This window comes from Otolemur garnettii, unplaced genomic scaffold (genome assembly GCF_000181295.1).
Source record: "Otolemur garnettii isolate 467f Iridium unplaced genomic scaffold, OtoGar3 scaffold00081, whole genome shotgun sequence".
NCBI lineage: Eukaryota > Metazoa > Chordata > Mammalia > Primates > Galagidae > Otolemur > Otolemur garnettii.
The window spans coordinates 2,351,040-2,374,653 of NW_003852476.1; the positions used below are offsets into that span (position 1 = coordinate 2,351,040).

Below are 23,614 nucleotides of genomic sequence, written 5' to 3' on the forward strand. Positions count from 1 at the left end.
CTCGTGGTTGGGGCTGTGAACTGTCTGGGCACTGCTCTAGGCACATTGCAAGTACAGATGGGCTGTCTGTCCTTAACATCTTCCTCGTTCTGGTGTGAGCCTTACAGGTGGAAAATGCTCTGTGGACATTGTTTCATGACTTTCCAGCTTTTAAATGTTTGGGCTCTTATTGGACTTAAATAAATAAGCGTATAAAGTGTGCATATTTTCACGTGGTTTCCTCTTTGACAACTTTCTCATTCTCTGGTTGAATGACAAGGTCTCAGTTCTAGCTGAGAAATGATGGTAAGTCTATGATTTAACTGACTCTCATATTTCTACGAAATTGTGTGAGTGGATGGGGGTTAAAAAATCAGGAGAAATATAACAAGGACAAATATATGTTAATAAAAATTTTTATTATGATTATTTACACCAACTCCTTGATAAGCATATAAATGTAAACTTTTATTGTTGGCATATTTCACATATGATTTATCCAAATTCTGAGCTAATGCTGTCGTTTGAGTGTGAAGGTAGTGAGAAAAGTTTGTCATATTCACAGAATATACACACGTGCACTGGACACGCGTCCCTCCCTAAGCCAGTGGTATGGACACGGCGCCGTTGGCCCTGCTTCTGCCTCGCAGGTGGCCGCTGGCCTCCAGCACTTCGTCCGTGTGCTCCTCACTCTTCTTTTCCTTGAGACTGTTGATGAATCTGAGGGTAATTTCATCCCACTCTTCAGGCAGAAGCATCAGCAGAAACCCAATGCAGATAATGATGGTGGCGGCCAGGCGCACGACGTTGAATATCACCTCCTGCTTCAGGAGGTCCACAGCTGGGAAAGAAGCATCGTGTCAGTCACAGCAAAGCCACTGTTACTTCTCGAGATTTTTTATTCTCTCAGACTGGTGTTTCCTTTTCCCGCATCACTGTCTAGGTTTGCTTTCCATTCCTTCGCTCTGACTCAGATTTATCCTTCAAGGCTCAGTTCCAATCCCATGAAATCTGACTTAGTTACCCCTCCTAATTTTCTCTCCTCACACTTTTGCTCTGCACCCCTTCACCAGTTCTCTAGTTTCACTGGACCATTGGAGATTTTTCAAATGAGATGGATTAGTTTGTGTTGAGATCTTTGTATAGTCTGTTCTTGTTCAAAGTTTAATTGTGGTGAAATTTATATGATATAAAATTAAATATAATTCAGGTAAAATTATATAAAATTCACATAATGTAAAATTAACCATTTTAAAGTGAATTTAGTACATTCCCAATATTGTACAACCACCACCTGTATCTGGTCCCAAATCATCTCCATCACTTCAAAATAAAGTGCCCTGACTATTAAGCAGTTAGTTATTCCCCAGCCCCTCACCCCCACTCCCTAGTCTCTGGCACCCCCCAATCTGCTTGCTTTTTGGTATGGGTTTATCTTTTTCAGATCAATGGAATATTTCATATTCCGGATGTTTCACGTAAATGGAATTACAGTATGTAACCTTTTGTGACTGACTTCTTTCACTTAGCATAATGTTTTTGAGGCTCATTGATGTCGTAGATACGTCAGAACTTGGCCCCTTTTCGTGGCCGAATAGTATTCCACTGTATGTGTAGCAGTTTGCTTGTCCATTCATCTGCTGATGGACACTGGGTATTTCCCCCCATTTGGCTGTTGTGAATGGTGCTGCTGTGAACATTCATGCACAAGGTTATTTTTGAATCCCCGTTTTCAATGTTTTGGAGTATACACATTGGAGTGGAATTATTGGTCATCTACAAATTACTCTTTTCGCATTAGATTCCTGTCCCTCCTCCAATCCCACATTAGTAATCCAGCCAAACCCTCCCTTAGATGTCTGTTTATCCTTCTCGCAGAATGCCTCTCCCAGGGTTCTCATAGCATCCGGTACTCACTCTGTCTAAGCTGCCCTCTCTGTGTTGAATCACTCAATCACTTCGGGCTCCCTCTCTGTGCTACAAGGTCCTGAGGCAGTAAGTGGGCCTTATTAATGGTCTGTCACCAGTGCTAGCACAGTTTCTGGCATATACTAGTGCTCAGAAATCCTTTGTTGAATGAATGAATCCATGAGTGAATGCATGAACCCCTGGCAACTCCCCCCTACTCTGGTGTTCCTTTGCTCTGAATGTCTTAAAGCCTCTGGAGTCTGTCTCATGAAACTTGTCACTTAATAGTAAATTACTCTGTAGAGTTCCAGGTTGTTTCATGTAGGTTGGTCCTTTCCAGATTCAAATGTAAGAGTCTTAAGGGAACAGCAATGCAATTTTTTTGTTGTTGTTCGTTTGTTTTGCAGCCCTGACTACACACTCACTATGTGCTCAGTAAACATTTCCTAATTGTCCTAGAGGAAAGAAAGGTGGCTGGCTATTCAAGAACTGAAATCAGAGTACTTTAAAGTTAGGAGGGCTGTACATTATCCAGATGACCCACTTTCACTGCATGTTTCAGTGGCAGGTTTCATTGGAAACATTATCCTTGTGTCCCTGAAGCAAGCAAAATCGCTGTTTCCTCCCCTTATTCTAGAGGACCATCTGCTCTGCCCCCAGGAGAAGCTTCCACTACCCCCAGGGGTGGTCTGATGGGGCCACACCCTGAACAGCTCCTACACTTTCATTAGTGACGTTTACTTGTTTTTTTGAAAGTCCTGTGTTGTGCTGCCTTTTGTTACCATAGGGCTTCCTCTAAAAATACCATGAAATTAGGTTGTCAGGGAGATTACATGAAACTCAAATGATATATTTGGTGTTTAATTCTAAAAGCACATCCAAGTAAAAACAGCGTTTCTGTAACTGCAAATTTTACATCTACTGCACAGTTATTCTGTTGTCTGCCACCTTCATGGTATTTGAAAACATCTTCCCAGGCAAGGGACATAATTCACTATTGCTAGAAGGAACAACTCAGGGCATAGAATGAACATGGCAGGAGACTGCGGTGGTCAGAGCGTACACATGTCCAGTGATCTCTGTACCTGCATTTCCAGGAACACTGAGCACTGTCCCAATGGAGATCAGGATTGGGTACGTCAGCGCCACACCCACGTTCACCAGGATGTTGAAGGCTGCAAAGTAAAAAAGCACACAGAGGATGGAGGGGGTCAGTGTGCTGGGCGCTTTTCTTCTTACTGTACAAGAATCAATGTCTTTGTCAAACGTGACTTCTAAACTGCTTCACTGGCCAGTTAACCCTCTAAGTGTGCAGGTGGAAGCAGGTGTTCTTGCCCGAATTAGTCGTAGTTTTTGAATCTCCTCTGTCACCCTGGCTGCCAGTTGCTGTATAAAGGTGCGCGGAGCAAATGCAAAGAGGTAAAATAATCATACACTACTTGGTTCATCAGCGTGTGAAGCAGTGCGGAGCCAGCCAGAGGTTACAAGCTGGTGACTGATGGAAGTTTAGTGCTTTATCTCTTTATTACTTTGCTATTTTATGCCATATTCCTGACATTAAAGGGCTCTCGTGTTACAGCCTAAGGAAGTTCTATCCAATGACGGACCATTTTATCCCCTCTCTTGGGGAGAACATCATATGGGCAAATAGAGGAGGTTCGGTGTAATACACTGAATTCACAGGGGACTGCGCACAGCACAGATAACCAGGGGGCAGCTCTGCAGAGCCAATAGCGATGTGGCTTGATGCCCTTTAATTAATACCTTTGGTCCTGTTTATTAATTATAAAATTAGTTAAAATCATCATCTATCTTCTTCAAAAATTGTCAAAAATATATATGTTTTCAGAGAGAAAAAAATTTTTTAATGACAGAGCATTATTTTAATGGAGTTCAGATGTTAGAGAGATGAATATTAATAAGTATAAAAGGAAAAGGGAACAATTCTACACTGCTGGTGGGAATGCAAACTAAAACGTTCCTTTTGGAAAGATGTTTGGAGAACACTTAAGGTTCTAAAAATAGACCTGCCATTCGCTCCTACAATTCCTCTACTAGGTAACTATTCGGAAGACCAAAAATCACATTATAACAAAGATACTTAGCCAGGACCACCTACATTCTCTTTTGACAACCTCTGGAAAAGAATGTCATGATTCAACGTGTCATCCATAGCAGGGACCCTGCCTGAGGTTGCCTGCAATTTGGACCCGCAGGTGAGTGAATGAGGCCAACCTGCGTTTGGGTGAAGGCACTGTCTGGAAGACAGGTCAACCTGGGAGCCGGAGCAGGGCGAGGCAACTCTAAGCCAGCAGCAAGCCACAGCTGCAGGAGGTGTGGGTGTCCGAGGGCAGGCTGTGCCTCGGTCCACTCTCAGCTAGATAGCATCTGATTCCTGTGGCGAAGATCGGGATGGAAATACAAGCTTAGGGGTGGCAGCACAGGAGGTTGTAGGACCCTGTGGCGTGTAGCGATCCGGAGAAAGGCTGTCTCCTAGATCTGTGCCAGCGCTGCGCCCGCACAGCTACTCTGCAGCGCCGGGGCGGGGCTGATGGAGGCGGGGCTGATGGAGGCGAAGCCGCTGCGGGGCAGGATTCCGGTCCCGCTGGCGGGGTGGCGCCAGGCCCAGCAGGCTGGCATAGAGCGCGTGTTGGACACACCGGAGGCGGGTCTACCCTGCTGGAGGGAGGAAGTCCCAGGTGCCCCAGGGGACCCAGGGCCAATGAAATTGGGGGTTATGCTTATTCCCAGTTAGGTTGGTTTTGGCCAGAAAATAATCTAAGTACTTCTAATGAGAATGTTTCTGTCGTATGGAAACACTGCTATAGATGAAACTTAGCAGAGGCTATGAGAGGTGATGACCGTCCATTTTGGCCTTGAAAAGTAGAACCCAAGGGACCAGCAGTTCCCGTTTAACCCTTCTCTTGAGTGTTTCCGGTCTGTGTAAGACCTCCCTTCAGGGCCCGGGCCAGAGTAGGAAAAGATGGCCCTGTCCACACCTCTGTGGGAATAAAAATAAAGACACTTTCTCCCAGGAATTGCGGTGCTGCCGCTATTTCGATTTACATTCCCTCGGGAGAGAGGCCCTGTTGGGGTGGTAGGCCTCCAGCAGGTGGAGGGCGGTGGGAAAACGTGGAGCCAGAAGAGGGGGCTGGAGAGAGAGGAGGGGAAACGATCTGGTTCTGACTAAACAGCGGCCCGGAGTCAGCCGGCCGCTGCTGACCGTCGTCTGCATGGTGACAGAGGACCAGGCTTGTTATTTCCCAGACCCTCTCGCATCAAGGGACAGCAGCAGCACAGCTGCAGCCCGAGCCGTGCTCGGGGAGGCAGAAGGCCCCAGAGTTCTAGTGAGCTGGAAGGACACTATTAAAGGGACCCCAGGTGACTTTTTCTTGGCGCTGAATAGGGACAATCTTCTCAGCAGGACCACCAAGCCAGTTCCGGCTGCCTTCTTCCCCCGCCTGCAGACGGCTTCCGGTCGCAAAGTCATCTGGCACAGGCAGCTAGACTGAGCTGTCAATGTGCACATGCGTGCCGTAGGGTCGTTAAGTGGGTTTTAACTCCAAATACTTCGATATGGCTTTCCCGGCCCTTCATGACCTGCTTCACGCTTCAAAATCATCTCTTTTCTTTCTTCTCTTTCTCTTAACTCCCATGTCCCTTTCTCTTAAATCTCGTGTCCCCACCGTTTTGAGTCGTCCTGCGTTCCTCGAATGCTGCCCTCCATTCTCTCACCTCCGCCCGACACACCGCGGCGCAGGTGGCGAGACTGGTCATTCAGTGCCAGGAAGGACACTGAGGCTGTGCCAGGGCGGGGGCGGCCGAGCCTCCAGCCTCATCCTACGAGGGGCACGCTACAGGGTGTCCTAAAAGTTACTGGACGGTCGTCACACATAGGTAAAAGGGGGAATTGTAGCTAAATATACCTTTACTTACAAAATAGTCATAAAATTTGACAAAATACAGAGGGTACCAAAACTGAGTTAAAATTGTGATGCTTGAGTCACGTTTGACTTCTGCAATTATAAGAAGTGTCAACATGACTTATATTCATCTTTTGTCCTCCCTATTATTGATTATTACAGTCTTAATTTGTTCTCCTTTCTTAAAATGTGTATATATATATATATATATATAGGCACCCTCTGTATTTACAAAATATTCTTTATGTGCCGGCTACCTTGTTATAAGATTTTGTAACAAATATTTTGTAAATAAAGGTACATTTAGCTACAACGTCCCATTTGCCTTATGCTTGACAACTTAGGGGTGACTTTTAGGACACCCTGTAGTTGGACAGCTCTGATCTAATCAACTAATGCCAAGAACCTTCTAACCATCCAATGATGTTAAATAATGTAAGTTTGGGAAACAGAGTAGGGGCCCCAAGAGAACAATCCTGTTATGCTAATCTGACTATCCTGAGGAAGTGGAGCATAGGGAACGGAAGGGAAGCTCTGAGGCCACTTACCCAGCCACAGTCCCGCCATCCCGCAGAGACAGCCCCATGGCAGGGCCGCCAGCGAGGACCAGTGCTCCACCTTGGTGACGTACAGGACGACTGGGGTGAAGGAGATGAAGATCAAATTGAAGAAGCCCAAGGTGGAGACGAAGTGAGCAGCTTCACCAAAGTTGGCAGTTCCAAGAAACATCTTAAACAAAACCTGGAGTGGGAAAGACACTCTTCAGTCCCCCAGGAGCTGGAGCAGAAGGATGAATTCTACTGACCTACACTGTGAACTAAGCAACCCAGACTTTATTCTCCTTTCCGCCTGCCTTGACGTCTTCCTGGCACAAAACGGGCTGTTGAGGTAAGGAATGAAATGCCCTGTAGCCTTCATGTGAAATAGCAAATGCTATAAAATGAATTCCTTATGCTGCTGGAAACTGCTGGGGAGGGTGCATTGTGTTGAGTGCCACCGTCAGGATGGGTATGGGGTGAAAGATAAGTTAGAGCAGGGACAGGCTCAGAAAAATCTACTGGGATTGATGCCCCAGCATTCCTTCCCCCAAGCATGGGATTCACTCATCCTTATTTTGACAGATACTGAAAATGAAATTGGACAGAAAGACCCTGTCATTAAGTTGTTGAAAGAAATAATAATGATGCCTCAGATTTATAACCAATATTCTTTCTGAGCTTAAAATGTCTTCACAGACATTGTGTTTATTCCCCAGATTTGAAAGTGACAGTTTTTTCTGGATGATAAAACCAGAGTATAGAGAAAGATGGCAAGCAGAGGGCAGAGGTTAGTCTACAGACACAGGAGAGGCTGGGGAGGAAGGAAGCCAGGTCTCCAGTCTGCATTTCTTAGCTACTTAACTCCTTTTCTCCCTCTGTGAACCCTTTAACAAGCAACATAGAATGGAGTAGATGTTTTCTGCTTGGAATTATGGTGCAGATCTGATTTTGTGCATGTCAGAAATATTACCACTCTCAGAATGAATATGTTGTGTAACCTTGCCAGGAGAATTGTCTCCATAAATAGCCATGCTGGTCACCTAACAATCCCAGGGACTGCTTTTATTATTATTTTTGTATTTATTTATTTATTTTTGTTAAATTATAACTGTGTACACTGATGCATTTATAGGGTTCAGTGTACTGATTTGATATATAATGTGGAATGCTTACATTCAACTGATTAACACATCTATAACCTCACTTATTTGTTGTGGTAAGACAATTATACTCTTTAATAGTTTTGAAATGTACCATTACATCATGCACATTAGGTGAGGTCCCCCCAAATACCCTCCCTCTTTCCAACTCCCCTCTCCTCCCTTCTCTTCCCTTCTTTCTGGACTATAGTTATGTTTTACCATTTGTATGAATATGTAGGTGATTATATATTGATTTCATAGTAGTATTGAGTACATTGGATACTTTATTTTCCATTCCTGAGAAACTTTACTGAGAAGAATATGTTCCAGCTCCATCCAGGTAAACATAAAAGATGTGAAGTCTCCAACTTTTTTATGGCTGCATAGTATTCCATGGTGTTCTGATCATGAAAGGATGCTAGATATTGTCAAAAGCTTTTTCTGCATCAATTGAGAGAATCATATGGTCTTTGTTTTTTATTTTGTTTCTGTGATGTATTATATTTATAGATTTGTGTTTGTTGAACCAACCCTGCAACCCTGGAATAAAACCAACTTGATCATGCTGCATGAATTTTTTGATGTGTTGTTGAATTGTTTGCTAAGATCTTATTGAAGATTTTTGCATCAATATTCATTAATGATATTGGTCTATAATTTTCTTTCTTTGTTGGATCCTTTCCTGGTTTGTGGATCAGGGTGATATTTGCTTCATAGACTGTATTGGGAAGTATTCCTTCTTTTTCTATGCTTTGGAGAAGGTCGTATAATATGAGTAACTAATTCCTCTTGATAGAAGTCAGATGTGAAGCCATCTGGTCCAAGACTTTTCTTTTTGGGGAGATTTTGTATGTTGATGCTATTTCAGTGATTGAAGTAGGTGTATTTAAAATTTCTAATTCTTTCTGGTTGAGTTTAGGAAGGTGGCGTGCTTCCAGGTATTGGTCCATTTGCTTCAGATTTTCATATTTCTGGGAATAGTGTTTTTTGTGGTAATCACTGAGGATTTTTTGAATTTCTGAGGTGTTGGCTGTTATTTCTCCTTTATTGTTTCTGATAGACCAACAGTTCTCAACCTGTGGGTTGCGAGCCCTTTAGGGGTTGAACAACCCTTTCATAGGGGTCACCTAATATCATGTATTTACATTATGATTAATAACAGTAGCAAAATTACAGTTATGAAGTAGCAACAAACATAATTTTATGGTTGGCTGGTACTACAATGTGAGGAACTGTATTAAAGGGTCATGGCATTAGGAAGGTTGAGAACCACTCTGATAGACAATAGTAGAGATTTTACTTTTCTGTTTCTGGTTAGGTTGGCTAATGGCTTATCAATTTTATTAATCTTTTCAAAAAACCAACTTTTTGTTTAGTTGATCTTCTGAATAATTCTTTTGTTTTCAATTTCATTTAATTCTGCCTTAATTTTGGTTATTTCTTTTCTTCTGCTGTGTTTGGGGTTGCACTGTTCTTCCTTTTCCAGTTGCTTGAGATGTCCCATTAACTTATTGACTCTCTTTCTGTTTTCTTGATGAAGGCTTCCAATGCTATAAATTTCCTTCTTAGGAATGCCTTTGCAGCATCCCACAGGTTTTGATAATTCATGTCTTCATTATCATTTTGTTCCAAAAATTTGATGATTTCCTTCTTAATCTTGTCTTTGACCCAGCTATTATTAAGCCTAAGATTATTTAGTTTCCATGACTTTGTTTGAGTATGAAGAGTCCTGTTGCTATTAAGTTCAACTTTTATTCCATGGTGGTCCCAGAAGATACAAGGAATAATTTCTATTATTTTAAATTTGCTGAGGTTAGACTTGTGTCCTAAGATGTGATCAATTTTGGACGAGGATCTGTGGGCTGATGAGAAGAATGTATATTCAGTTTTATTAGGATAAAATGTTCTGTAGATGTCTGTAAAGTCCATTTGTTCTAGGGTCAGGTTGAAGTCTAATATTTCTTTGTTTATTTTATTCTTGGAAGATCTATCCTAAATTATCAAAGGGGTGTTAAAATTTCAACTATTATAGTGTAGGAAGATATCAAGTTGTTCATATCCATTAGGGTTTGCTTTATAAATTGAGGAGCATTCTGGTAGGGTGCATACATGTTAATTATTGAAATCTCATGTTGGGTGTTTCCCTTGACAAATATGTAGTGACCATCCTTATCTTTATCTTTGTTGGTTTAAAGCCAATGGTACCTGCAACTAAAGTCACAACCCCTGCTTTTTTCTGATTTTCATATCCCTGTATTATAGATGTCCATCCCTTCATCCTGAGTCTACTTTTATCCTTTAAGGTAAGATGAGATTCTTGTATGCAGCAGATATCTCATCTGAGTTATTTTATCCTGTCAGCTAACCTGTGCCTCTTTAAAGGTCAATTTAAACCATTCACATTAATTGAGAGAATTTATAAGCCTGGTAGTGATTTGGGTATTGTGTTTTTTGATTGTCCAGTGGACATTTTAATTCTTTCACCATTGTGGAAGTTGAGTTTTGTTCAAAAATTTCTGAGTGAGTTTACTTTGGTGGTAGAGCATTAAGCTGGTCATTGTGGAGGATGGGTCTGAGAATATCCTGGACAGCTGGTTTAGTTATGGCAAATTTCTTCAACATGTGTATGTTATTAAAGTATTTGATTTCTCTATCACAAGTGAAACTCAGTTTAGCTGGATAAAGGATCCTGGGCTGAAAGTTGTTTTGTTTCAGGAGATTGAAGGTTAATGACCATCCTCTTCTGGCTGGAAAGGTTTTGGTTGAGAGATCTGCAGTCATTTTGATATTTCTCCCTTTGTAGGTGATGCTTTTCTTACGTCTGGCTGCTTGCAAAATTTTCTCCATCTTAACTTTGGCAAGGTTAATCACAATGTGTTTAGGAGATGTTTTATTTGGATGGAGTCTTGCTGGGGTTCTGAAACTGTGTACAATCTAAATTTCTGTATTATCTCTTGCAATACTTGGGAAATTCTGCTCCATAATCTCTTGGAGTAGAGCATCTGTATCTTTAGGACCATCCTCTTCTCCTTCAGGAATTCCTATAAGATGAATGTTTGATATTTTGGAGTGATCCCACAATTCTCTCAGGGAATGATCAGTTTTTGCTCTCCATTTCTCTGCCTCTTTGAGCATTTGGGAATGTTCAAAAGCTTTGCCTTCGATTTCAGAGATCCTTTCTTCTTCCTGGTCATCTGCATTACTGAGGGATTCTACTGCATTTCAGAGCTTCTGAAATAACTTTCTCATTTCCTTGAGCTCTGCTATCTCTTTTCTGATTTTGTCCATATCTTCAGTGACTTTGTCTTTGAATTCATTAATTTCTTGAGACAACTTTAGAACCACTTTTTGGCTTTCAATTTCTAACTTTTCTTCCATTCTGTTCATCTTATTTGCCCTCCATATTTTGAATTATATTTATGACATTTCAGCCATTTGTCTATGCATGACAACTTCAGTTGTATCTCCTTTGTCATTCCTTGGGCGGGGGGTGGGGGGTGGCGGTTGATCTACTTTGGTATTCATGTTGCCAGAGTTCTTCTGTTGGTTCCACACTATGTTTATTTTCCATTGTTTGGTTATTAGAATTGATAGGGTGAGATTGAATCGGAGTTCCCAGGTAGTAGATATAATCATTTCCTTGCCAAAGCTCTAGGCTTTATGATTGTGGCTTATCCCCTACAACCAGTCCCCTTTCAGAGTTTTGGCCGGAGATTCTGAGGACCTACTTGGTGAGATAGTGCAAGCTGGCTTTGTTTTGAAATCACCAACCTATCCTAACAAGGCGTGGTATTAGGTTTAAATCTAGGCTGTGGAGAGATACAGACAGCTCTGGTGCCCCACCCCCACCCTTCAGTTCTGTCTGCTACAGAACTTCCAAGATCAACCGCAGAGTGCCCTGGGTGGACAGCCCCAGACACGAGTTCCAATCAAATTTTCTTGGGCAATACAAACCCTGCTCAACAAAGAGGGATCCAAGGGTCTCCAACAGCACAATTGGAGCTGGGGGTCCATATCCCCACCCGCCAGACGCAGTCTACACTGGAGTCTGCTTCTCTGCTTTCCAGGCCAGTTGGAGTCAGGGGCCACAGCCTTGCCCTCAGGTCTTAGGCCACACCCAGAAATCTTCTGCTCCTCAGCCTAGCTGGAGCCAGGGACCAGCCCCACCCACCAAACTCAGTCCACACTGGGCAACAACTCTTTGCTTGTGGGCGCCATCAGAGCCAGGAGTTCTTCACCACCTCTTGCCAGACACAGCCCAAGGCTTCACTTCACCACTGGTGGGGCAAAGTCGTGACCAGGGGACTGCCCCTTCTCCCGCCCTCTTTCTTCCCCACTAGTCACAGATTCCTGATGTTCAGTGGTCCACACTATGCCCACATCTCTCAGGCGAAGCCCAAACACTCAGTGCTCTGCAGGGGGCAGAACTTCAGACCACTTGTGAGAGGGAATGGTGGACTAGGAGTTTGGAATTGTGGGGGAAAATATTTGTTCAATTTTATGCCTGGGAGGGTGGTGTCTACATTCATAAGTGGGAGAAAGGGACCTGGTGTTTAGCAGCTCTCTCCAGTGAGGTAAGATGAGAGGTCTTTTGTTCCCTTCTTGCTTGCAGAGGGAGCATGCATGGGCCTCCCACCTGGGGGGGGGTCCTCCCGTCCTCTAGTCTATAGGCTTGTACCTGTAATTTGTTTTCTTGAATGCTCTTTCTTGGAGTCATAGCTCACTGAACTTCTTTCTTGCACATTTGGCTTCATAGAGTCCTATTCTGTCCAGTTTTTCTCCCTCTTGTCAGGGCCCTCTGCCGAGGGTTGCTACTAGTCGGCCATCTTCCCAGAATCCTAGGGACTGCTTTTAATGTCAACTGAACTTAGTATTAATATGTTTTCTCTTGAGAGACTTAAGATAACTTGAACATGAGTAGTCTGTAGTTGCATCAGACATCTTGGTGGAATCTCAGTTGGGGAGCAAGTTAGACACTAATGGCCATTGAGTGAGCACTTGTCAGGCCTGTCACACAGAATCCATGGGCCAAAAGATGTCAGTATGGAAACAGACTTCCTACCCTCTGAGCCACAGCATTGGTGAATAATCAGAATAGGCATCCAGGAGGGATGAAAAGGATATTTCCTGCCTTTTAGAGAGCACATTTTCTCATTGAAATACCAAGAGAGGTGAAATCAGAATAATTCTTTAATACATCTAGAAAACTGGCTTTTAAAAGCAGAACTTTGGGGAGTAACCTTGTAGATCTTAGTCTCTGCTTCTGAAGTCAGGTGCAATAGAATTTTCACTGATAGAAGGGAAACCAGTGGAGAAAGAACAGCAAGTAAACACATAGACTCAGCGTCCATCAGAGAGAAAGGGATTCTCTTTGCTGGTAACATGAGCTTCTGTAGCCTGGGGTTAATACATAGTAAGTACTGACTACTCAAGTGACAGCTGGTTCCCTATTTCTCATACCTCTTTGGAGTTAAAATAATAGCCATAGAATTAAAGAAACACAGAAAGAGGAGAAGGTTTTCTAACTTTGCTGCTAACTGCCTGCTACTTTGGGGGCTGGGGTGTGGCACATGGGCTTAGGAGTTGGTTAGTCTGGAGTTTAAATCTTGGCTCTATTACTTCCTGGATGTATGACCTTGGGCAAGTTACTTAACCTTTCAAAGTCTCAGCTTCCTCATCTGGAAAATGGGAATAAGTATTTATGCCTCATACAGCTGTGTTAACGCAGGCAAAATTTTCTGGCAGGTGCCTAGCATACTGTAAGTACTCAATAAATGGTACTAATATTTCAACAAAGTATTTTTTTTGAACCAAAGTTTTCATTGTACTTCCTTACTTTATTACTTCAGTGTAAGCCATAAGTGATGGTTGACTACTTTTTTAAAAAGTGCACAACATACCTTGTATAATGCAGATGTAGAGGCTGAGCCCACTGCAAATGCCACTCCTATGATGGAGTCAGCATGGAAGTTATCTGCGTATGCCATCATGACGATGCCAGTAATTGCCATTATTGCAGCAACTATCTGTGGAATAGAATGCAAACAAATAGGAAACAAATTGATGCCTCTGTATCTCAGAGGAAGCAATCCAGGACTTCATGAAAGTCGTTGAGTACTTCTTTTTTTTTTTTTTTTGCAGTTTTTGGCCGGGGCCAGGTTTGAACCCACCACCTCCGGTATATGGGGCTGGCATCCTACTCCTTTGAACCACAGGCACCACCTCCTTGTTGAGTACTTTTTTAAACCAAATTACCTCTTGTACGTTGCTGCACAATCATAGGAAGGATCAGTATTAGAAATAAATCAGGATGCTCATGAGACAGCCAGGCATCAAATATAAAAGCTGCTTACATTCTAAGGAAGGGTTAGGAGTTTTATTTTTTAGTCACATTTTTTAGGGCTAATAATTTTAGTTTAATTTTTTGGCTCTAATTTCTAGAGGTTAATATCCATATTGGTGAAATACGTTTAATAGGAAGTCACTGCTAAGCGTTTTTCATCTATTCTCCAAACAATTCATCATACATTTTAATTAGGTCCTTGGATCAATATATTTTTATGAAAACGTCCACATAACTAGGACTGGATTAAAGAGACATAATATTGACACAGCTAAGAGATGAAATTTAGCCTAAGCAGAAAAAAAGAAAGGGAATAACCTCTCACAGTGGTTTGCATAGGAGCAAGCGAACTCTATGTTGTCACTTGGAATGGAAACTGGTTCCTCCTTTGGTTTACATGCAAATTAATTGCATTTTTAGGAAAATCACTGAAGAATAATTTAATTATTCTACAGTATTAACTACATAATGAGAAATATTTATAATTCAACTGAAGTCATAATGGTTAAGTATAAATTGATAGGAATCTTGGTATATTCAGAACAATGTCCACTCCCTTAGTGAAATGTAGCTTTGCTCTGTCTCTTTAATTGGTTTGAACTGGTTCTACTAAAAGACATTTCAAAGCTGCAGCAAGTAGTAAAATAGCAACCCTGGCACAGGGAACAATAAGTATGCTATTTCATTGGGAAATAGTCTCACTGATTTTAAAATCAAGATAAAAAATAGGGAGAAATTTAAACCTACATGGTGTAAATTTTGTTAAGCTTCAGTTCTGAGAATTCCCAACTAAATATATTCCTCTTTAGAATAGCTCTTTCATATATGTATATCTTTATATTTGGACTTTCTGAACTTATAACAAAATGAAGATCTTTAACATGTCAGTCTTTTGGTAATAGCCACCAAAATCCAGCTCCTGGCTGGTTTCAGAGTAGCTCCAGACTAAAGTGTTCTTTATGAGAAATAGCAAGAGTCCTTGAGAACAGATGCCAACGTGACAGCAGTGAAAAACCATCTTCATAAAATGTTATCCAGGAGGCTTCTTGATGCGAGGTGTTTTTCTTGCTGAGTGAATATCATAATCTCTGAAGCTGCCAGGCATGTGTGCTGGTTGGACTCTAAAACTATAGGGAATAGAACTTAATACACACACTATGAGCTGCCAGGGAAATTGTCTAAACATGAAGTAACAGACTCATGAATAAACATGGTAAGGGGCTTATCTAGACCTGGAAATTCTGTGAGGGTTATCATTTTCCTTGATTTGGAAGTTTATAGGTCAGCGAGGAATTTGCAACAATTCTTTGGGTGGTCTGATTTCAGACAAAAAGGCACATTCGATGCTGGCATTTTCTGATTTGTTTTTGTGTTTAAATAACATTCGTGGGTTAAACCGTGCATGTGCACAGATAGAGTACCCTCAGAAGACTGGACTTATAAAATAATAATTTGAATTAACATTTGTTCTCTTTTGACCAAACATCAGTTGTGGTTTCTTGGTTAAATAAACTGGTGGTTACTTTAATACAAGATCAACAGAACATGGTGTGAATCCAAATGAATTTAACAAAATGAGCTATTTTGCATTTAAAATTGTTGAAGATACACTACAATTTGCAATATATCAGTTTAGGCAATTGTGTACAGTATGTAATTCTGGGTTTAAGAAATTATGAAAACAAATAGTCCATTTAAAAAAAAAAACAGAAGCAAAAAAATAAACATCATTTGGAAAATGATGAGCATTAAATACAATGATCCCCAGGATATGACCACAGGTGAGAACCCTTTCTTTTCTAAGTCAGCCATTAGTAAATATATATATATATATAAAAAATATGCATAAAATTTCTATTATAAATTTTCTCAAGGTAGGAATTAGATATGGCTGAAGGCTGAAGATGATGTAATTTCACACCAATTCAAAATTATAATCACAGTGAGCCTCTTACAGATCTTCATTACTTATTCTATTCCAGTGCTTGTGAAAATACTAGCCTGGACCACATAAATTGACACATCTATTATACCAGTGTCTCTTTCAATTGCCTTCAGGTAGAGAAACATTTTTTACTTGGGGGCCAGACAATGCTGTTGGTTAAGTTCTGAAGGTGTGAAAATCTGAATGTTTGAGATGTTAGAAATTCTTCTCCATGGTATGAGCAATGATTTATATGGTACATACTAGGCTCCTATTGGGGTGATAGATAAATTAAATTGTTTGGCACATTTTCATTTAAATTTCACAGCTACCTGATAGGACAAATTCCCTATGGCCATGTTTTAAGAAATTTTCATTGTATTTCTTATTTACACAGTTGGAACTAAAAGAAGGGATCTCAGCTAATTTTGAAAATGCAAGAAAATGTTAGGTCCAAGGCCTATTTAGAGTGGTCCTCTGAATGATCCCGGAGTAGCTGTGCTTGGCAACATCGGTTTAACTTTAGAGGGACATACTCATTTAAAATGTCCAGAGAACAAATGACTTAAGCACAGTTCTGAGTCATATACCCTCTAAGAATCAATCAGTCATCAAAGAAGGGTTGATAGTCTATTCTTCTCTTCAGAAAAACACAAAAGGACTCTTCATGGGCTCAGCAACCTGGAAATGCATCTGTAGAAAGCCAGTGCCTAAAATCCTATGTCAGAAATGCTCATCTATGCTTGTTCACAGGATGGCAGCCACAAAAATGCTCCCAGGACACGCAGTGTCCACGTGGGGACCTCTCCCACTGACTGGGCGTGTCTAGTGGTGGTGGCTTCTTGGCTTCTGAAAGATATGGCTCTCCTGACTCCCTATTCTAGCCTCTTAACCAAGCAGAATTGTCTAAATAAGATGGGAACACCACCACTATCATGATCTGTATCTGGTTTGGGGGACAGTGTTACTGGGATGGCTCCATCTCACCTCTCTAAAGCTCTCCGCCCTGTCCCATCATGTGTGCCCACATCATCTTGGCTTCCCCATGTGGGGCAGGGCCTCCAAAGCTAGCCCCCTTCCTCTGCAGGCTCAGGGTCTCAGAGAACCCTGTGTTTCAACTTGCAGGGCCGGAGGGGGACTGTGAGGACATTTGAGCCTGTTCCTCAACCCCAGGGAAGGCTTTACCAGTAGACATTTGGTGATCTCATTATGTTAAATACACCTGTGACCCTGTACAAAAGCTATGTGTCTTTTACTTTTTAAAGAATTAGTTCATACAGATGAAGGCTAGAGGGGCATCTGGATTTTGGCTGTCTTTGTTTTCTTGTGTCTTCACTTTTCTCTTTGGGCTCATGCCCTCAAAAGCCACATGGGTCAGGCCCTCCCTGCCTCTCCATGAGGCTTTACCAGCATCTTCCCACTTGCAGATGTTTCCATGATTACTATTCACATAACAACACTGCTTCTTTCAGAGTCCAAGACATGGAAATGAACCTTCAAATGCTTCTCTTCCTGAAGTGTTCCTTCAAGATAGTAAAGGTCTAAGTGAGTTATTATAACCCAAATGTGTTTCTTTACTTTGCCTCAGGCTAATCCTGTTTCCTGAAGCTGAGTATGAAGACACCTCCCTGGTTCACAGTGGACCCTTGAATCCCAAAGCATATAGGAGCCCTGAAAGCAGATCTCAAACTACCCTGTGGGCAGCAACTATACTCAGGTTGAAGGCTGCCAGTCATTCATTGAGGTTAGAACACACATTAATAAACTGACCCACAGGAACCACTCTAACAATTGCCTTTCTCTCTTTCTAAATGGATTTAAATAGGGTCCATTTTCAAAGACCACAGCTATATAGAATCCTTAAACTTCTACACACATGTTATATTTAAGGTTCTGTGAAGAACTGTCTCTTTTACTAGAATCCAATTAAGTCAAACAAGAGCTGAAATATGAGAAATAAAGAGAGAGGCTGGGCACGGTGGGTCACTCCTATAGTCCTACCACTCTGGGAGGCTGAGGCAGGTGGACTGCTTGAGTTCAGGAGTTCAAGACCAGCCTGACCAAGTGTAAGACCCCATCTCTACTAAAAATGAAAAACTGAGGCAAGAGGATGGTTTGAGCAGGAGTTTGAGGTTACTGTGAGCTATGAAGCCATGGCACTCTACCAAAGGGTGACACAGTGAGACTCAAAGAAAGAAAGAAAAGAAAGAAGGAAGGAAGGAAGAAGGAAGGAGGGAAGAAAGAAAAAAAGATAATCTATAGCTGTCCAGATGTAGGTGGATGGGGGAGGAAATACCCTGACAGCAACAAATCCAAGGGTTCTGGGGCTCAGAACACCTCCTTTCTTACACATGTTTTTCTTTATGTGAATTAAATCCATTTGAAAATGATCTCAAAGGGAGACCTGGATGGCAAAGAGGGAGAGAAATACCAGGAAGGGAGAGTGAAGGATGCATGTGGAGGGTAGACATGTGGGCTCCACCTTGTTGAAGGGGCTACGGATTCCTGTGACCAAGCACTCTGAGGGCTCTCACAGCCCAGCTTTCCCCTCTCTTGGCTGTATTCATAGGTTTTTGTCCCACCAGGAGGATGATGAGAGGGCTGGGTCCCACTGTCCATCTCTACTGCTTCCCCCAGGAAACATGAAGGTTTTGGGCAGAGAATTCTGTTTAGACATGAATGAGCAGTCACCAAAGGCAACATGGAAGCAACAGCTCATCTTAATGTGTGACATCCGCACAAATCAGAAACAGCCCAGCTCCAGGGTCTTGTTTAGCACACTCTCGGGCCCAATTTGAATTCAAAGAAGAGGTGACGCAATGGAAGATTTGGTTTAACTGGCATCCTCCAGGCAGCCCTTGGTAGATCTCAGATCTCTGGAGCAGCCACAGTTTGTGACGCTAACAGCATGGGACTCACGCAGCAGGAAAATCTATGGCTGCCACGCTGGAGGAACACAAATTCACTTCATAATTTGCCTTCCACCAACCACCAATTTTCTCCACACTATCAAGGAAATTTCAAAATGAAAGAAAACTTTGAATGAACAATACAAAAATAAGGGAGGGACAAGACCTGAAGGAAAAATTTCTAACGTTCTAGTCTGCCATCTATTTTCCACTGGCATGAAACAGGCACCAAGGAGGCAGAAGGAAACTCCAGCCAGTGGTGCAGTTCCCGTGAGAAGACCTTTCTGGTATTGGGTGGTTTCTCTGGGTCCTAGGAATTTAAGACCTCTAAATAAACATGACAGGATGTTAGAGATGGGAAAACACCCATCTTTGAAGCTGCAAGAGCTAGATCATCACTTTCCAACATTTTTGTAATTAAAAAATACTATCATTTAAAGAAGTTTATTCATTTCCATGGATAGTCATATATTAGCTGTAAGCAATTGCCCAAGAAAGGGCTTTTTAAAATTTTTTTTCTTTTTTTTCTTTTTAATCACCCAGCCCCAAATGTCAGGTAAAAAGGGCTTTTCAGCATACCAAAGACTACCGGTAAGTGGCTGAAATAATTTCACAATAGAAAACTAAAAGTATAAAAGATTGCCTTTCCATCTGTAATTCAATTAGCATTCAAAAGAAAAAAAAATACTGAGTTCTTCATAATATGTAACTCCTTTTTACATGAGCATTACTGCATATGCTCTGGAGGGCCAGACAAACCTATATTTCCTGATATTATCACTTACGGCATCCTCCCTTCTGTTCATGGTGTTGTTTTGACATGAAAAGCTAGAATAAGGGAAGGCCACAGCTTTTCATCTAAACATGACCATTCCTGGGGCCAAGCAAATGGAAATTATAATCCTGCAAACATCTGCTTTCAAACTACCGAAACTTTAGCAGGAGCCAGGAATATACATTTAATCTGATGACTGACAGATTTTCTTTAATTTTTTTTTCCTTTTGCCTAAAGAGCAATCCCGTGGGGTGACATCTGGATGGTGTGTGTCAGACTATTTTCTGCTGTGGCCACTGAGATGCTACCTGTGCTGTGCGCCCTTTAATTTTTCAGATGACCTAATTATACATGTTCTCACTATGTCTCAGGAGGAAAGGAGCTGCTGATACTGTTAAAAGGCAAAATGCTAAATACGTTTTGGTGCATCTCCCACTCCAAAGCCTGACAACAGGCATCATTAAAATGGCACTTCTGGAAAGTGACTTCCATTGTCAGGAGGGAACCCTTCCTACCACTTTAAAGAGAAAAGTCTGACTTCCACCAGCATGCTGGACCTTAAGGCTTACTATTTCCTCATCTGCGAGGTCTTAATTTCTGTGTATATTTATTACCACCTACTTACTGGCCATTTAACCTTCTACCAGGTCTTATTACTTGCTGATGCCACATTGGTTTCCTGAGGTCACTGCAACAAATTACCACAAACTTAGTGACTCAAAACAATAGAAATTTATTCTCTCACAGTTCTGGAGGCCAGAAGTTTATAATCTGGAAGGAATCACGGCATCTCTGGGGGAGGATGGGTTCCTCGCCTGTCCAGTGCTGGGCCCTGGCAGGCCGGGTTGGTGCCCACGGCACTCCTATTTCTGTGTTTGTGGTCACACTGCTGCCTCCTGTCTGCATGTCTGTCTTGTGCGATTCATTCTATGGGGACCCTTGTTGGTGGATTTAGAGCCCATCAGATAACCCAAAATGGTCTCTTCTCAAGGTCCTTAAGTTAATAACATCTGCAGAGACTCCTTCACTAAATAAGGTCACATACCCAAGTTTTGGGGATTAGGATGCAGGCAGATCTTTTGGGGATCCACCACCCAACCCACTGCAGCTGTCAAATTTAAAATGGCAATGGTTAGTAGCCTCTAGGCGGATTTCTTAAATCTGCGATTTAAATGTAAATTGCACAGCTGTTATGTTTTCTCTAAAGCACCTCAAATAAATACTGTATCTTTTAAAAATATAAACTCTTGCATCAGTGAGATCCTTGGTTAAATGCATTCATCACTGTAATACGATTGATTTTCTCACTGTAAATCTAAGTTAATGTACAGGTTTGCTTCTGGTATTTATACATCACCAAAAGAACAGAACAGCCCTCAGATCGCCTCTCTTTTTCCCTCTTTTGTCTGACAAGACCCTCCAGATCCTCATGGTGGTCCATGGCAGTGAAAAATAATGAAGAGAAAGACCTTAGGAGGGTGAATCATCCGTCATATCCTCACACCCCGACCTCAGGAGCATGAACTCATTTGTTATATCCTCACGTGCCACTGAGCCCCTACTCGGTGCCCTGCATGTCTCCAGACGTTGGAAATACAGGTGGCTGCCCACAGGGAGCATGGCCTGTGTGGCATGCAGGGCCCCATACTTAGACCCACACCTGTTGCCTTCTTAAAATTATTAACATTTTTTAAACGGAAGCCCTGCATTTTCGTTTTGCACTGGACCCCACAAATGATGTAGCACATCCCACATGGAGCAGCCAGCACTATGAAGAAGGTCCTTTCAGGGTCCCCGGTGGGATGGCCCTGCAGAACTCCAGGTATATAAACACCCACGCTGAGCCCTTGGGGGCCAGATCTAAGGTCAGCCAGTGGAGAATGTGGACTCACCAGTGCCATACTTCAATGGCACCACAGACTGACTCGCAGTTTCTGCTTTTGTCTTCTGTCAGAACTTCCTACTCACTGTTCATGTCAAGCCTCAGTTCTCAATTTCTGAGCATCTCCCAGGATAAAATAAGAATTTTCTAATTGGCTTTTTTTAAAATATAAAAGCTACTGGGGTTAATGACCATCATAAACTAGCTCTCTAATGCAGGCATTTTTTTCAGCATTTAGGAGGGGGCAAGAAGCTTGGAATCATTGCCAACAGAAGCAATGTTTGGATAGAAAAATATGTTTCCAACTTAATCTTGGATATATCTTTCAGAGAAGAATAAACTGTTGTGTTGCTACTTGGGGAAAGGCTACTCGTTTGTCCCTCCTTTGTACCTCAGTGTGTATCTCAGTATTTTCATCACAGCGGCATGGCACATCAGAGGAATGAGATCTGGCTCCTTACATCTTCATGCTTCCAAGCAATCTACTTCTAACATACAACAAGCACACATGCAAAAAAGTTTTTTAAAATGCATGCTACTTGCAAAAGGAATAAACTCACAACTGAAGTGGCTGGTGGAAGTTTACACAGTTCAATTAATGATTTGTACCCCAAAGAAAAAGCTTTCAGTTCCATTTCCAAATTAGTCACACTGGCTATACAGCCACTTTCAACAGCATTGTGCCATTACCAGTGACTTTAATTACTGTTTGGTAGTCCTATCTACTTACACCAAGTATTAATTAAATCCATCTGGCGGGGGCATGAGGGAGTTGTCTTAACATATGTTGATTGAAAAACAGCAAATCATAATCTTTACTGTGGCTAATTTTCTCAGACCCTTCTTTCCTGAGGGCAGAAGGAGTGGATTGCATCATTAATTCTAAACATTAATCCTAAAAAAAGAACTTATTTTCTCTGTTCTAGTGCCTCTTGTTGGGATCAGCTCACTAATCAGTGGAAACCATGTCTTTATCCTCCCACGATGTTGTAACTGCCTGGGCTTCCTAATGCATCTTCGGATCTCAGTTTGTACTCAGAACCAGTGGGAAACATTTACAGAAACTCCACAAAACAAAGCAGCTCTCATGATGTCAAGGACTTATGATTAAGGGAGGCGTCACGCATGGAATCGAGTGTGCCATTACCCTCACTCCCATGAACCTGTCTTTCAGGACGATCCAGGACAGCAGGAAGACAAAAGCTTTGTTACAGCAGAAGAGAGCAGAGACATCCGTGGCTGTCAGCTTCTTCAAAGCCAGCAAATATAGATAATTAGTCAAAGTCCATAGAATAGAAAAAGGAGCAGTTCTTTTAAGAAAGAGCTTCAGTGTCAGACCATCTTCACCAAAAATCCGACTACATTCCCTAGGAAAGGAAAAAGAAGTTAATATCCAGGTACTAATAGGGATACATCTTGTCTAACTCATCAGCCATTTTCAAAACCTATCATTCATCTGTGGAATATATTGAGCCCAGTCCTGCCACCTCCACGCTTCAGGGAGACACGGGGTTCCTGGACATTAGCCCCACACACAGAGCTAAGCCTCTTCTCACATCACAAGGGCAGCCGTTCTGCTGTTTCTGGACATGCTCAGAGGAACCTGATGAGATACAGAAATGGGCAGCTGCTGAGATGACCAGCTCTTCAAAGAAGGAGACGACTCTTTCCCCCCAGGGGAGGAGGGAGGGTCAAGGTGGCTGTAGTCCTGGGAACAGACCGCAAACGACTCACAGACTTTTGTGGGACAGGTGTCTGCCTATGTCTGGGAAGCCACACACATCTTGGGATTTTGTTATTTCTATAATACTATTTTTTTCTGTCTAATATATCTGCCTAATCGTCTAATTTCTTTTCTTGCTATAACTTTGAAGGCAGAAATATTATAACCCCAAAATAGTGAAAACTAAATAGGAAACTCAGGTTGTATTTATACATAAAAAATTTGGCAATTTTGGAGGAATTGTCTGAATTTAGTGCGTGAAAATGGCCACTTTAGTTAAATCTTTGGTTTGTTTTATTTCCAGTTGAATTGGCTATTTAGCCCAAGGGGCCATTTTAATAAAAAATGCTCCCGCTAATGACAAGTGCAGGCAATAATGGAAGTGACACAGTGACAGTGCCTGCATGACTGTGGACTAAAAACAGATTTAGTATTGGGGGAACTGAGCTCTCTTTTTTCTCAGTTGTTCATGAACATTTAAGTACTTACCAGACAACTATCATGTGCCAAGCATTGGGTTTTCAAAAGTAGTGTCAGTAATCTTGTTCAAAGTAAGAAGTTATTAAT

General features: G+C 41.9%; 1 protein-coding gene across 2 annotated transcripts in view; it reads right to left on the reverse strand.

Moving 5' to 3' along the window:
* Positions 1-368: 368 nt before the first annotated feature.
* The window catches only part of SLC35F4 (solute carrier family 35 member F4), a 230,821-nt gene continuing 207,575 nt past the window's right edge, over positions 369-23,614 (reverse strand). For both annotated transcript variants that reach the window (XM_023515881.1, XM_003794444.2), the window contains exons 4-8: positions 22,472-22,691; positions 13,392-13,517; positions 6,359-6,551; positions 2,973-3,062; positions 369-820 (exon numbers count right to left, since the gene is read on the reverse strand). In XM_023515881.1, the coding sequence (XP_023371649.1) occupies positions 579-820; positions 2,973-3,062; positions 6,359-6,551; positions 13,392-13,517; positions 22,472-22,691 (871 nt within the window). In that variant the 3' untranslated portion in view covers positions 369-578. The remainder of the gene's footprint in view (positions 821-2,972; positions 3,063-6,358; positions 6,552-13,391; positions 13,518-22,471; positions 22,692-23,614) is intronic.